This window comes from Populus trichocarpa, chromosome 18, assembly GCF_000002775.5.
Source record: "Populus trichocarpa isolate Nisqually-1 chromosome 18, P.trichocarpa_v4.1, whole genome shotgun sequence".
Lineage (NCBI taxonomy): Eukaryota > Viridiplantae > Streptophyta > Magnoliopsida > Malpighiales > Salicaceae > Populus > Populus trichocarpa.
In genome coordinates, this window is record NC_037302.2 from 3,228,218 (window position 1) to 3,242,807 (window position 14,590).

The 14,590-nt window shown below is 35.4% G+C and overlaps 1 protein-coding gene across 1 annotated transcript; it reads right to left on the bottom strand.

Annotated features, from left to right (window-relative positions):
• Positions 1-10,217: 10,217 nt before the first annotated feature.
• Positions 10,218-13,455, bottom strand: LOC112324983 (protein NRT1/ PTR FAMILY 1.2). The gene is made up of 4 exons (XM_024590009.2): positions 13,264-13,455; positions 12,928-13,145; positions 11,353-11,906; positions 10,218-11,259 (listed from the first exon to the last, which is right to left on the bottom strand). Exons 1-4 carry the CDS (start codon positions 13,325-13,327, stop codon positions 10,341-10,343), a joined length of 1,755 nt encoding a protein of 584 aa, XP_024445777.1. The 5' UTR covers positions 13,328-13,455; the 3' UTR covers positions 10,218-10,340.
• Between the last annotated feature and the right edge of the window lie 1,135 nt (positions 13,456-14,590).

Sequence of the window (14,590 nt, forward strand, 5' to 3'; positions counted from 1 at the left end):
CACCAGCAGTGGCCAAAACATTGAAGTGGCAATGCCTCTCATTTCAGTCAGGAACAACAACAACGCCTTCAGTCATCAATGAAAGATAATCTCCTTTCTGGTTCAACTGCATTATTAGTTGTTCACCACCTTCATGTCTTGCAATAGCACCTAATAGCTGCTAGCTTTTTGTGTCTGACATTCTTTGAAGTCACCGAACTCCATTTCTGTCCTGCAGGATGTTAATTTGAAAAACTTGAGTCTACCTTGAACTTCAATGTAGCAAAGCTTTCTCTACAGAGATTTGTTTGTGCATCTGCCAGTGGAGAATTCAAGAAGGAATGCAGTGGTTTTAGATCATCTATAATTTTCTCCTACCAGTGTCAGCATGAAAACATAGAAGTAGAGAGAAGAGACATGCCTAAACTGAAAAACATGAAGAAGACCGAAACTTCAACAGAGCAGAACTCCCTCTATGGGTGCTAGTTTGCTACACCGTTCAGGAGGAATCAAAGAGGAAATAGAGGAGATTCATGGTCATCATTTTCTCCCCTAGTAGAGACAATGTGTGATTCCACGCATCGACAGTGGCAGTGCTGCGCGCTACCATGATATCTAACAACCTTGAAAGGTTTCCACTAATCTTCAAACAACCACAACAAGCATAAAAGATTGGCATGAGATTGTGAGGATTGCTAAAAGAGTTGAACAAGCTATAATGATGGGAAAGATTGAAGGTTCTGTCATGGATTCCAGAACAATGATAAGAGATGAATCGGAAGATAACTCTGAAGGTGGAAAACCTTATTTATGTGGTCTAGCCATGTCGTTAATATGGTTATGGAATTTTGACATTTTGCATTTTGTTTTGGAATCACATCTCATCCTTTAATGGAACATGTCTTTTCGTTGTCTTCCTGTTGTTTTGAAATCAAGAGATGCATCTTTCAAAGGGTATTTTGACAAAATATTTTGATGAGTGGAAAGAAGAAAAAGAAAAAAAAATAAGGTTTTTAGATGAGTGGATATTAAGCAAGTTAGGAAGATAAGAAGACAAGTTTTCTTTACAAAGCTTACTATGCAAAACATTGAGGAGTTTTGCTTCGTAAGCATTGTAAAGAGGGGGCATCTGTTGTTACCTAATTTTTTACCAATATTTTTTATAAAATTTTCGAAAAAAATCCAAAAATAGCGAAAATCAACGAAAATTCAAAAAAATACGTTTTTTTAATATATTTGCATCGTTTTTAGCATTTTCAGCATCGTCTCAAAAGAATTTAAATTTTCAAAGATCTTTGGAACGCGTTCGACTTTTAACGCGTTATTTTTAAAATCACCAATTTTTTTCATTTGAGTCGATGTTGATAAGAAAAACCCAAGAAAGTAAGAAAAATCAAATTTACAAAAAAAGAAAGAAGTTGAGGGACCAAGTTTGGAAACCTAGCAATACTTTTACATATAAATAGAAGTTTCAAACACACACAGGAGGGGCAATTTTGCACAATTAAAAAAACACAAAAAAACCCTAAGAATTGGAACCCTTTCTTCTCCCTCACTAAAGCCGCCGTCCACTCCCATTCTCTACAAAAAAAGAAGCCAACCCCCCTGCTTTTGATTTTCCTTCACCACAACAGCCGACCGAACACCAACCCTCACTATCTCCTTCTCCCCTCAGCCGAGCTGCCTCCCCTCACCAGACCATCCCCATTTTGCCTTTAACCAGACCTCCCCTCAACCAGCAGACCCAACGCCTGCACCCAACACAAGTTCCCCTCCCACTCCAGCCTTCACCCAAACCTCCAGCAGCGGCAATTTCTGCCCACAGCTGATAGACCCAGCTTTATCTCCTTCAACCGACCTCTAGCAACAGCCTACACACAGCGGCGCTCGTGGAAGCAACCCCATCGCCGGCTTTCACAGATCAGCTCCCTTCCTCGGCCAGCCGTTCCTCAGTTTTTCCACCCGACAAACGAAGCCGGCCACCGCCAGACCTACAACCTGATAGCTCCCTCCCAACCACCAAATCTGCCATCGGCAGAAGAAAAAAAAACAGAGAAGGAAAGAAGGACCGGGAGCAGATCTGTAAAGGAAAGAAAAATTAAAACCGACTGCTGTTTGTGCATTTTTTATTTTGTTGTAGGTGACGGTGACCCTCACCGTCGGCGTAGGAAGATAGTGAAGAAGAAGACGTTCCCAATCCACCGGTTTTGTTGGCTTCATCGGCGGCGGCGGAGCGTGGAACAAACACGCCGCCACTGTCTTGCGGCTCCAGAAGTCTGCCTGACACTGTTCCGGTGGTGCAGAAGGTCTTCCCTGCAATTCCTGGAGTTTTAGGGGCTGTTTTGTAATTTTTAAAGTGTTTAATGTAATTTTTGTTTAGTTTTTGAATTTGTATAATTTGTAGTGTGTAAGAAAAAAAAAAAAAGAAAAAAGGAAAAAATATAGTAAAAGTGTATGTGTGTGTTTGTATTTGTTTTATGAATGGTTTTGTTTTTTGATAAAATTGCAAAGAATAAAGAAGAATTTAATATTTTGATTTGCTCACGGTAAAAGATTATGAACTTACACATAAGTTATATTTCTAATATCCGATGAAAAGATAAAATTTTTAAAACTTCTTTAACACATCAAAGCCACGAAGCAGCTTACCTCAGGTAGGGTGTGTTAGGGGTGCTAATACCTTCCCTAACCACAACTAGTCCCTTACCCGTGAATCTCTGACAAGACCAGTACACCCGGGCTTCCTAGTAGTCCTCAATTAAATACTAGGTGGCGACTCCCAACGAATCAAATCAAACGAAAAGAAAAATCGCCAAACAGACGCCACGCGGGTGACGTGCGACAACGATTCTCTTTGCACTTAGTAAGTTAACTAGGTCACATCGAGACAATTCCTATACAATTTAATTTGAAATCTAGGTTAAATAAAAGAAGGGTCAGAAGTTTTCAAGTTTTACTTATTGGGCCAGGTTTAATATAAATGCTTAAGTTTTCCTACGACCTGAACAATTTTACATATATGTGGACTTGTCTTTGAAGAGAGAGATGGAGAGCGAAAGAGTCCCACTAGATTGTTGTGATCTGAGGAGGTTTGTTGTTGGTGTATATTTTTTTGCATTTAGTAAAGACTTAATTTACTATACAATAGAAACACACATTTATAAACACTCAGGAGGGATAGACATCTTTTTCTTCTTTATTCATTTACAAACTACACACTTGACCGTTGTGATATGAGGAGGTTTGTTGTTGGTGTATAATGTTTTGCATTAAGTAAAGCGTTTTTAAATATTCTAAAAAAATTATAGGGATTTATTGTGTAAAATCACATTATTGATTCCCTCACAAAACACTTTGTATTTATTGTTCATGGTCTTTTTCTTTTTTCATCCCAAATTCGACACCAATTTGAGTTAATTTATTAGGAAAGAGTAAGATTAATTATAAGACATGGGACTAAAGTGAAGGAGGTAAAGGAAATGACTAACTTTTTCAAATTTTATGCAAAATATTTATTGTGGACCTTATACTTTCTAAATTATATATATTAAGTCCCCTCAATTTTTAAATTTTCATAAAAAAATCATTTTCAATCTAAAACTTTATTTTTCTCATTTTTAGTCCCTAGTTCAAGAGAAGAGAAAGAAAGTCTCTAAATTTTGATAATAGAGAAAGAAAATCATCGTTGACACTGATTATAACCATTAAAATGGTCGATCTTGGTGTTAACAAGTTCCATTCGGTGAGGAGAGTTTAACTTGTGTGTTTTTTCACTTTCAAATTACCTAAAAAATAGATCTGAGCTTTGAAAGATTTTTGTTTTGGGTTGATTTTCAGTTTTTGATGAATTTAACAAGTTGTCTAGGATTTTTTTTCTAAGCGTTTTGGGTCAAAATGGGTTGAAAATCAAAATTTTCTCCATTTCACATTTCATTGTGGACTCGCAGTTTAAAAATTTTGTATTTTTTTAATTTTGGTCAGACGTGTTTTGAGGTGATTGCCTCTTTTTGGGACCAAATTAAAAGACAATGGATTCAAATCTATTGACCAAGGACACGATTGAAAGAATGAGAACCAAAGAGAAAAAATAGGTGAAAATAGGTGGTCCTTTCAAACTTTAGTCAAAAAGTACACTTTGGTCCTTATATTTTTTAAATTATAAGCTTTTAGTCTACATATTTTTTATACAATTTCATTTTGGCCCAAAACTTTATTTCTACTATTTTTTAGTCCTTTGTTTGAGAGATGAGAAAGAAAGTGGTCAAATTCTTGTCGTAAAGAGAAAGTTCTAGTTTACATTGCTTTTAACCACGAAAAATATCGATTTTAATGTCAGTTGCTTACACTCAATGAAGGGAGTGTATCGTAGGTGTTCTTTTATCTTAACTTTGACTAAGATGTTAGATTTGAGCTTGAAAAGTTATTTGATTTCAGGTTGATTTTGAGTTTTTTGTTGTATTTTTGGGTTTTTAGTCCATTTATAGGATTATCAAGGTGTTTTGGGCATTTTATAGGTGTTAAGATCAAAATGGATTGAAAAATAGGTTTTTATATCAAAACACCATCGGCTCGGATTTCTCAACCACCATAATGGCAGGAATATATGGAAAAGTAGACGACGCATTATTTTCTTCAGTAGGTGACTTATTGTCTGCTTAGTTTTTTTCAAAAAAATTAGGGTTGTCTGGCCTTTAATTAACAAATAAATAAAAAATTCAGCCCAAGCATGCGAGCTTAGGCTCAAAGGCGCATGTCCTAGGCCTTTTTTTCAACTTTAATAAATTTTTATCAAAGTTTTATAATGATTTTTGATAGAATATGATTCAATTTGCATTTATTTTATAGGTAAGATTTTATTTTTATTTTTTTTATATTAGGAGAGATTCTTTATTTTTTGCCTTACTTAAATTTATTTCCCTTTAATTTTATTCAAACGCTCTCCTATGCGTATATTATTATTATTATTTAATTAAATAAAACATTTATTCCAAGAACAAAATATTATTAGATACAATAAAGTCAATACAATCAAGTTTATTATCCAAGTTTCGAGATTAAATGCCTAGAGCCATATCTATCTCTCAACTTTGCATTTTTTTTGGTTAAATATCAATTGTTTTTTACTTGATTTTAGCAAAAAATTATTTTATTTTTTAAATATATGCAGCCTTGCATAATTTTTTTTTCTTTGATTTTATTCTAAGAAACAAAGTTATTAGACATAACTGGATACATGACCCATGTTGCGAGATCAAATATCTTGAACCACATCTAGCTCTCTATTTTTTTTTAGTTTTGTCTTTAGTTATCATTGATAGCTTTTTTTGAAAAAATTTAATGGCATAGATAATTATTTGACTAAATAAAGAATTTATTCAAACTAACAAAGTTATTAAACATAACTATGTATATGACCTTTATTATGAGCTCAAATATCTTGATCTATATCTTTCTGTTGATTTTTTAAGTTTAGTCTTTATTTATCATTAATGTCTTTTTTATATTTATTGGCAATAATAATTATTGATTTATTTAATTAGATATATGTATAAGCTTTTTATTTTTGTTTGTGATTTTTTTATGCTGAAAAAACACGTTAAAAAAGTATGCATATTCATTGTTTTTGCTGAATAGTAAAATTATTTAATCTGCAGTGGAGCACAGGTCAAATAGATAGAATAATAATTGAATGATGCAACTTTAAATATATTACATGTTTATTAATATATATGGAATTCTTACATGTCAATCTCTTGATCAATAATAGTTTACCATCTAATTAAAAATTAAAACATATATCTCATATCTTGTGTGCATCATATCAACACTCATTAAAAGGTTTTAGTGTCAACCTCATCTTAGATTGCTAATCAGCCACGAACTTGTCATAAGTGGAAACAATGGTCTTCTACTATATGTTATCATTAACCTTCATGGAGTTGCCAAGTCGTCTAGGCATGTATCTCATAGCTTGTAGTAAAAAGCTCATTGTTGCATGCTTCGTGTTCTTCTAAATGGATTCCTTTCGGTTTGTCTAATCAGATTGTGAAAAGAAAAGCATTGACATTATCAACAATGTTCGTTTTATAACCCATCTTCATGTGGTGAAATGCACTTTTGGGCTTCAAAATAGATGGTCTTGTAGTTAGTCTTAGTGGTGTGCATCTTTCCAACATTCATTCAAATGCAACTATGCAATAACATTTGTTAGGAGTCATAGCCATGTTTGAGAGGGTAAACCGAGATGAAGATATGAAGATGTCCTTCACGTGCAGCATTGTGCCACAGTTAGTCTTGGTGGTGTGCATCCTTCCGACATTCGTTTAAAAGTAGCCATGTGATAACATTTTTTTGTCTATCATCAAAAGGCACTTGTCATCATACCTTTGATGGACTTCATTGATTCACCATTTGATTATATTTTTTTTTTGCCAGCTGATCTGAATACTATTTGTTTTTTTTCTCAGGGTCCAGTGTATTACCCCTAGGTGGTCAGCTTTTCAAGGATGAGCAAGAAGTGTCAATGTTAGCTCTGTCAAGAATTTTGCAAACTCTATCAATGTTGTTCTTATTTGACAATATTTATTGTGCTAGAATCAGCTCTCACATTTCAAAGATCATATATCTATTCAAGTCTAATTATTGAAATGAAATCAAAGAGATGTCTGTTTTTAAAAAGTATTTTTGAAAATCAATCTTGTTTGGTCAAAGACCCAACACACACCATTAAGTACATGTAGTCCTTTGACTATCTTGTATTTTGAAAACAGAAATTGACTTGTTGTGAGATTAAAATAACTTTTCTATGGTTTTTTTCTGCCCATTTTAATCTCTGATCTTGGGTACATTTTTTTGATAGTACGTGATGAGGTGACATTCCGTGAATTTCAAAAAATTAAAACTGGAGGCTTTATCAAGAAATGTTGTTTCTTCTGAGCACCTATTTTATCAACATATATAACAACCAGTAACTTAATTCATGAAGCTATGAGTCTTATAGAAAGGCTCTTCAAGTTTTAAGAGTACCATTTATCGATTCAAATTGCTTACCTGATTAAAAAGGGCTTTTGAAAGCATGAAATGCAAGCCATGGTTCATGTCTATGAATGAAAGGAAAATTCACATGTTCAAAAGGTGTTTGAGGATTTCAAAGACCTAGGATCAACATCAACTATTCATCAGCTCTCTTTCTATTGTTGTCTTTATAAAGAAAATGACATATAACCATGTTAACCTCAACGATCAGAATTCTCTTGACATATATCATAATACAAATCCAACTTTTAATTTGATGAATAACCAATCTAATCATTTGAAAATACTAGAGGCTTTATCATAGACACCAAAAAACATGTTTATAGCTTAGTGTTTTTTTTCTGGTGTTGACTTTTGGCATTTGCTGTGTCTGCTAAGACTCAACTCGCCTCTTGCTCACCAACTTCAGGACTCAATTCTTGAAATTTTTGTAACTATTCAATTGAATGGCCCAGGACCACACTATGATATTCACATCTCTTATCTGGATTATACCACCTAGCAAATGGTGGTTGCATGAGATTTCATGAAGTCAAGGCAATAAGTCCAAAATCTAACATATGCTGGTAGATGAACTTGATTGGCAAAGGGATGTCACTCTTGACAAAGGAACTTGATGAGTTGTTTCTACAAAGAGACCTGACTGGATCATAAAACTAAGGTTCCCACTTAAGAGTCATCTTCTGATCATTGTTCTGGAATCCACGATAAGACCTTCAATATTTCCCATCTTGCTAGCTTGTTCAATTCTTTCGGTAATAATCACAACCTTCTCTCAATCTTCCAAGGTGGTTGTGGTTGTCTGGGGACTGTTGGAAACCTTTTAATTATTTTTCCTTGTGTGGGACACAGACTACCAGTGTTTCCACAAGAGGTTGTGCAAACATTCCCTTTGTATTCTTGAAGTGCAACACTTGTTCAAGCAGATTTATGAGTCTAGCTATTTCACCTTTGATGCTTTTCAATTTTCTTTTGATAATGAGCCTCTATCTGATCCCTTTCTTTATTTTCCATCTTTTTCTCGGTCCAATGCAGTAAACCTCAGGTGGGGGAACCTATGTTTCAACCTTGGGGCAAGCATGATAAATGTATGTGCATGTTTTTATATGATGAACTCGCCTTTTAAGGGATGACACATGGTCATAACTTTTGCATGATGAAATAAGAATTTTGATTCTTGCTCGAACTCTACAACAAAAATTCCTTGAGTGACGGTCATTGTGTCACCTGTAAGTCCTGAATTCAAGATGATTCAAAAAGGGCTAGCTTTGATGCAAAACGATGTATAGGGTGCATACATCCTAAATGCAAGTTCTAATTGTTTTACGTGAGACAAGGGGTAGGTTTACTACTTGGTCTCTAAGAAGGGGTCTCTCGTTGTCCCAGTGATCATCCTCCAAAGGTCGATATCAGGCTTACAAGTAACGTGAAGATAGAGGCCTTAAATAATATCGGATTGGCATACCAACCACTATCGAGTAAATAATCAAGCAAGAACTGGATGGTTTCACGAGTCTTACACAAGCTAAAGTCATTGGGGTACCGTTACTTCCCCACTTAACTTAAAGTTCATATAGCAAATATTTAAAATGAAATGAGTGGTGCGTGAAGGCACAAATCTATATCCAATATGTGTAGGATGACATGAATAAATATGCATGATAAAGGTGTAGAAATAAAATAAAAATTCATAATAAAAAAACACAACACGACAAACGTTTTTAGCAATTAACAAACAAAAGGCAAAGCTTAGTCCTAGAGTTCCCATATGGAGTCGTCATTCTGCCGTACCCGACATCGCGACAACCTTTAAAAATTCAAAATTTGGCGAAGAAAGAACATATTTTCTAGCATGTTGTTCTTGGGGGAAAATGTCTTGTTTAAGGAGTCGACACCTAGTATTATGATCACTAGGAACCCTAATTGATCAACAGAGATTCTATGATACAAGACTGGTTATGCAAAAGAAAAGATGTTATCACTCCTTAAACGTCCTACCTAAAGTAGACTGTATTGCTAGTTTTGTCTTAAATTGCTAAGGATTTGTTATACTATGCTACCTATGGTATACTTGTAATATTCCTGACTCTGGTGTTAGTGAATATTCAACAATAGATACTTCCAACTTTGACATTCATAAATATTACGTAGCAAAAAACACATAGGGTATTCCTGACTTTTTTGGAATTTCTCGTTTGGCCAGATATTAAAACAGAAGGGAATAAAATAAAGAAGATTGAGATGGCCGGGCCTGAGGCCCAGGCCCACCCTAGCCCCAATGTTTTTTTATTTTTTTATTTTTTTGAGGCCGTGTCCAGCTCAGCCGGTACAGACTGGGCTAGATCCAGCGGCCTAGCCCGTTACTGGCCCATGCCAGTAACCGGCCCTTTTCTTTTTGTCAGGCGTGTGTGAACTGTTCACGCACGCCTGCCTCAGCAACTATGTAATGAAAATGCAAAACGGGGAAAACGAAAGCTTACCTGGTTTGCAGAGACTTTGAACAAGAACCTGCAGGTGCTGGGCGAAGCTTCTCTTTTCCGCTTCCTTTCTGCTCTTTGTCCCTTCTTTTTCTTGTTCTTCCTGTTTTCGTTTTCTCACGTTTTGTCTCTCTCTCGTCCCCTCTGTGTTTTTTCTGGTTTTCGTTCGTCCTCTCTCTGTTTTTGTTTTCTTTTTGCTTTTTCGTTCTCTCTCTTCTTTTCTGGCTTTAGTTCCTCTGTTTCTGCTTCTTTTCTTTCGTTTTTTTTTCTCTGAAGTTAGTTCCTATCTATGCTCGTCCCCGTCTTCTATGTTTTTCTATTCGTCTTTGTTGTTTCCTCCTTTGTCTTCTGTTTTTTATCTTGTTGCCCTGTGTTTTTCTGTTCGTCCCCTGGTTCTGTCGGTTTGCTCTCAGTCCCCCGGTCTACCTCTGTTTGCCTTAGTAATATATATGTAGTAGCATGAGGGGGAGTGTTGGTATCAATATGTTAATTTAGTTTTCTTGTAAATATAGGTATCAATGTAAATAGAGCATCTACACACACTAATCAAGGAAATAACTCATCATGCAATATTTTTACCGTAAAATTACTTGGTAATTGAAAATGTACAAATGAATCAGCTAATATATATATTGATGGTACCCATATAATATATTCTTTCTTGCTTACAGATAAAATACCAGGATATTGTGAAAAATGAAGAATGAACACACTAACACATCTATCTTGAAAATTTCCAAAACCATCTTTCAAGGTCTATATGAAGCAATAACCTCATAGTTCTCTCACTAACACATCTATCTTACTGTATATGGTAAGCACGAACATACAAAGATCCTGAACGTTAACTTAAACTACATCATCATCATAATCATCATCATCATCATCATCATCATCAATCAATCCTTCCCTAACATCTCCAGTAATGCCCCTTTGTCCCCCCTTACAAGGACCATAAGCCTTGCTACAAGCAAGATAATAAATGAAGTTAGCAAAACCTAAACTAGAAAGCAGCCAGTAATAGTAATCATAATGTCCTTTGTTGATGTTGCTTGAAACCCAACTCTCTTGATTTGCTTCACCAATAAACCCACGAACATTACTTACTATAAAACTGGCCACCAAGCTTGCAGCAGACAGTCCAATACTAAAAAGATTCGAGGCCACGCTAGACATGCTTTTAGGCAATTCAGTGTAGAAGAACTCATTCAGTCCAACACCATTCATAGCCTCAGAAAATCCAAGTAAGAAATAGAATGGCAATAACCACATTGCAGACATGTGCGTAACCGCGTCAGGAATATCTGAAATTCCTTCCCTGATTGCAATTTCTCGTCGCACCCTCTCTATAATTGCCAGTACTGCCATGGAAGCAGCCGAGACCAGAATCCCGATTCCTATTTTCTGTTTCAAGCCGAGACGTGTTGGTTTTCCCGTGATTTTTGATGCTAGAGGGATGATTACGCGATCGTAGAGAGCAATCCACATTGTTGCAGAGAGCAACAGAAATGCGTAGAATGATCCAGCAGGAATTTCAAATTTCGAAGTGATATGTCGGTTCATAGTGGATGCCTGGAGTAATAGGAAAGAGTTTTGACAGACATTTACAGACACCAACACCCCTGTCGACCATATTGGGATTACCTTTATTAGTGCTTTCAGCTCTTCTACTTGATCTACTGTACAAAGACTCCATGGATCTGAAGCTCTTCCATCTGGCATCAAGTCTTCTTCAGGATTCTTAATAACACAAGCTTTGTTGAGAAACCTAAGGCAAGATAAGACAAAAGGAAATCCTTATAGGAACTATCATATATAAAATTACCTTATTATACAAGTGCTTCACAGGTAGGTTAATTACCTTATTCTTTCACTTGGCACGACAAGCGCGGATCCCTTCCTATGATGATACAGCTCATCCGTGTCTAGTGAAGATAATTCAATCCTTCTCTTTCTAAAGGAGGCCACGAGAACTCGAGCAAATCCGATGAGCCAGCTTGCCTTAGCCTTTGGCTTGACATAAATGGAAGAAGCCAAGAAGAACGAAAGAGTTGACAGGATCATGAGAACCACAGGAACTCCGAAACCCACCTTCCAGCCCATGGCCTCTTGAATGTAAACCACACAAGTCATGGAAATAAATACAGAAGCTGATGATATAACATAGTACCAACTGAAGAAGCTCTCTAATATTCCAGCATGTTTAAGGCTGTCCCTCTTGCTCAATTGATCAGCACCAAAGGCCAGGGAGCATGATCTTATGCCACCAGCTCCGATAGACATAAGGCCTAAGCAAAAATATAGAAACAAAAGCTGTGGTGTCGTCGCGTCGTTATTGCATATGCTACTAAATTGGGCGCAAGAAGGCACCGTTGCCCCAGGAATTATTGTTGTCAACCACAATAGAACCATTCCCTGCACATTTATTTGATTCCAGTTAATATTTTGACATGATCAAGAGTTTTGAGAAAGTTTTTTTTCCTTCTTCTAAACTTCAACGTCGTATTAATTAGAGAAGAGCAAACAACTTTAGTGTGTGTGTGAGATGAAGATTTGTCAATTTGGACAACACATGATAACAGGTCTTGTTGAAGATTTTTATAAAAGGATTTAAGAATAAAATAGATATAATTAAACATGTTGATATATATATATATATGTATATGTGTGCGTGCGTGCGTGTGTAAGGATGGATAACTATATATTTTTCCAAGCTTTATCCACGATAGCTTGTTACTTGTTTATTAATTCTTGTGAGATTGGCTTCCGAAACAAGCTATGGGTCCATCCATATGCAGATATCTCGTTACTTATAAAATATTCAGAAATATAATAATAAAATATATTGTTGTTTTCATCAGCTATATTAAAAGGAATTTATCATCCAGTAATAAAATATTACTGGTGGAGGAGGATTCAATATGCGGCAGTGTTTGGAACGTTGGAATGAGGTTTCCATCGTGTTTAAAATTTTTATTTTTAATTTTTTTATATATATTTTAAAATTAAGTGAAAATGAAACTTATCAATTACCCGGGCTCTCTCACGTGGTGTTAAAAAACCCCTTTCAAAAAAATATATATATCTGAAGTTATTAATGAGTTCGATATAAAATAATATGTATTAACTCTTACATATTTTAATTGAAAATCCTTTAAATTTAAAATTTATAGAGGTTAATACTATAACATGTTTTAAATTTTAAATTTAATTAAAAAATTTAACACGTTTAGTATATTAAAAATTATTTCAATTTAAAAACTCATTTAAGATTAGCAATGGACTTAATTAATTGGAATCACCACTTTTGTTTGTGAGAGAATCGCCACTGAGCCATAGATCCGTTGGCCGGACACATGGTTGTCTTCGTGACAAACAGAAGGGAGAAAAATAGAGAGACGAGAGATGATGCCAAGTTGGAAAGAAATAATGTTACCAGAAGGCTCGCAATACATCCAAAGCCGATCATCGGGTATCGACCCACATATGTATCAGCAAGAAAAGCCCCAATAATTGGCATGAAATTCCCAGCAGCTGAGTAGAGGAAGAGTATTTGGGCACCGCTAGCTGCATCCATACCATACTCTCTAGTCAAATACAGTATCATATTTGTTGATAGCCCAAAACTTGCTAGCCTCTCCAGTGCCTCATTTGCTGTCAAAACATCAATTTAAACCACATTACTTGAACAGTAATATATATAAGCTGCCATGTAACCTGCTGCTCATAATATATGCGTCTGCGTGCATGTTGCTGAATGTGTATTAAATACCTATGATGAAAAACAAGGCTCTTATGCCACCCTTCGGGCTGCTCAAGAGTGGCTCTGTGATCATCTCCTTCGGATCTGATTGTGCACTCTGTCGATGGAGGGAAAGAGTCTCACAGCTTCTTCAGTCCACTAATTTGTTGTGAGAGATCATTTGGTGCACGATGAATACATATATACACCCAGAGATTTGTTGCCTTAAGTAAGCTCCTTTGTTTTCCCGCTGCTGGTTTTGGCTTCATTAGCTGTTCCTCTAGGATTCATTAGCTGTCCTTCCATTGATTCTATCCATAAAAAAAGAAATATAGATTGAACGTTGATGTCACTGGATAATAATTCTTTAGTAAACGTAAGATTTTCTCAAGTTGCAATTTTTTATTTCACTGTAACCTGTTTCCCGGAAGAACAGCGTAAATTCGAGCACACAAATATTCTATTCATCTTTTAAGCTAAGTATCCAAGCACAGACAAGCTGAATTTTGTAGAAACAGAATTCTTCCTTGCAGGTTTTACTTAGCTCTTGCCCAATTGGATTTAGGACCAAGTTTTTGGATTAAATTATGTATCCTTGTTAATCCAATCAACTTCATGTATGATCTTCCAACAAGGATATTGCACATGTCAGGTGGTTTTTTGGTACACTGCCACTACACCGTCTCTGACACAGTTTCACAAAAAAACTGAAAGGGAAAACCACCCCGCTTATTGTACTTCAACTTGCATATATAATAAATTGAAAGGGAAAACATTCATTGTATTGTTCATAAATTGCTATTCAATACGCATTCATTGTACTCTTTGCTTATTATTATTATATTATAAAATAAAATTGTAGAAGTTGATAGCAATTAGCTCAATGCTATGCATCAACTTTGTTCTGCAAAATCAATCAATATCAAGCTAGGAATAAAAAATTGTCTCCCATTGCAGACAAGCTGAATTTTGTAGAAACAGAATTCTTCCTTGCAGGTTTTACTTAGCTCTTGCCCAATTGGATTTAGGACCAAGTTTTTGGATTAAATTATGTATCCTTGTTAATCCAATCAACTTCATGTATGATCTTCCAACAAGGATATTGCACATGTCAGGTGGTTTTTTGGTACACTGCCACTACACCGTCTCTGACACACAGTTTCACAAAAAAACTGAAAGGGAAAACCACCCCGCTTATTGTACTTCAACTTGCATATATAATAAATTGAAAGGGAAAACATTCATTGTATTGTTCATAAATTGCTATTCATACGCATTCATTGTACTCTTTGCTTATTATTATTATTATTATTTGCTTTGCTTTTGACGATTTGATAAAATAAAATTGTATAGAAGT

Bases quoted from the DNA above. Each gene is read 5' to 3' on its own strand.
- LOC112324983 (XM_024590009.2), bottom strand. From the start codon at position 13,327: ATGATCACAGAGCCACTCTTGAGCAGCCCGAAGGGTGGCATAAGAGCC. The intron at 13,146-13,263 runs GTATTTAATACA...ATGTTTTGACAG, and splicing joins AGCCTTGTTTTTCATCATAG to CAAATGAGGCACTGGAGAGG. The intron at 11,907-12,927 runs GTAACATTATTT...ATAAATGTGCAG, and splicing joins GATGTATTGCGAGCCTTCTG to GGAATGGTTCTATTGTGGTT.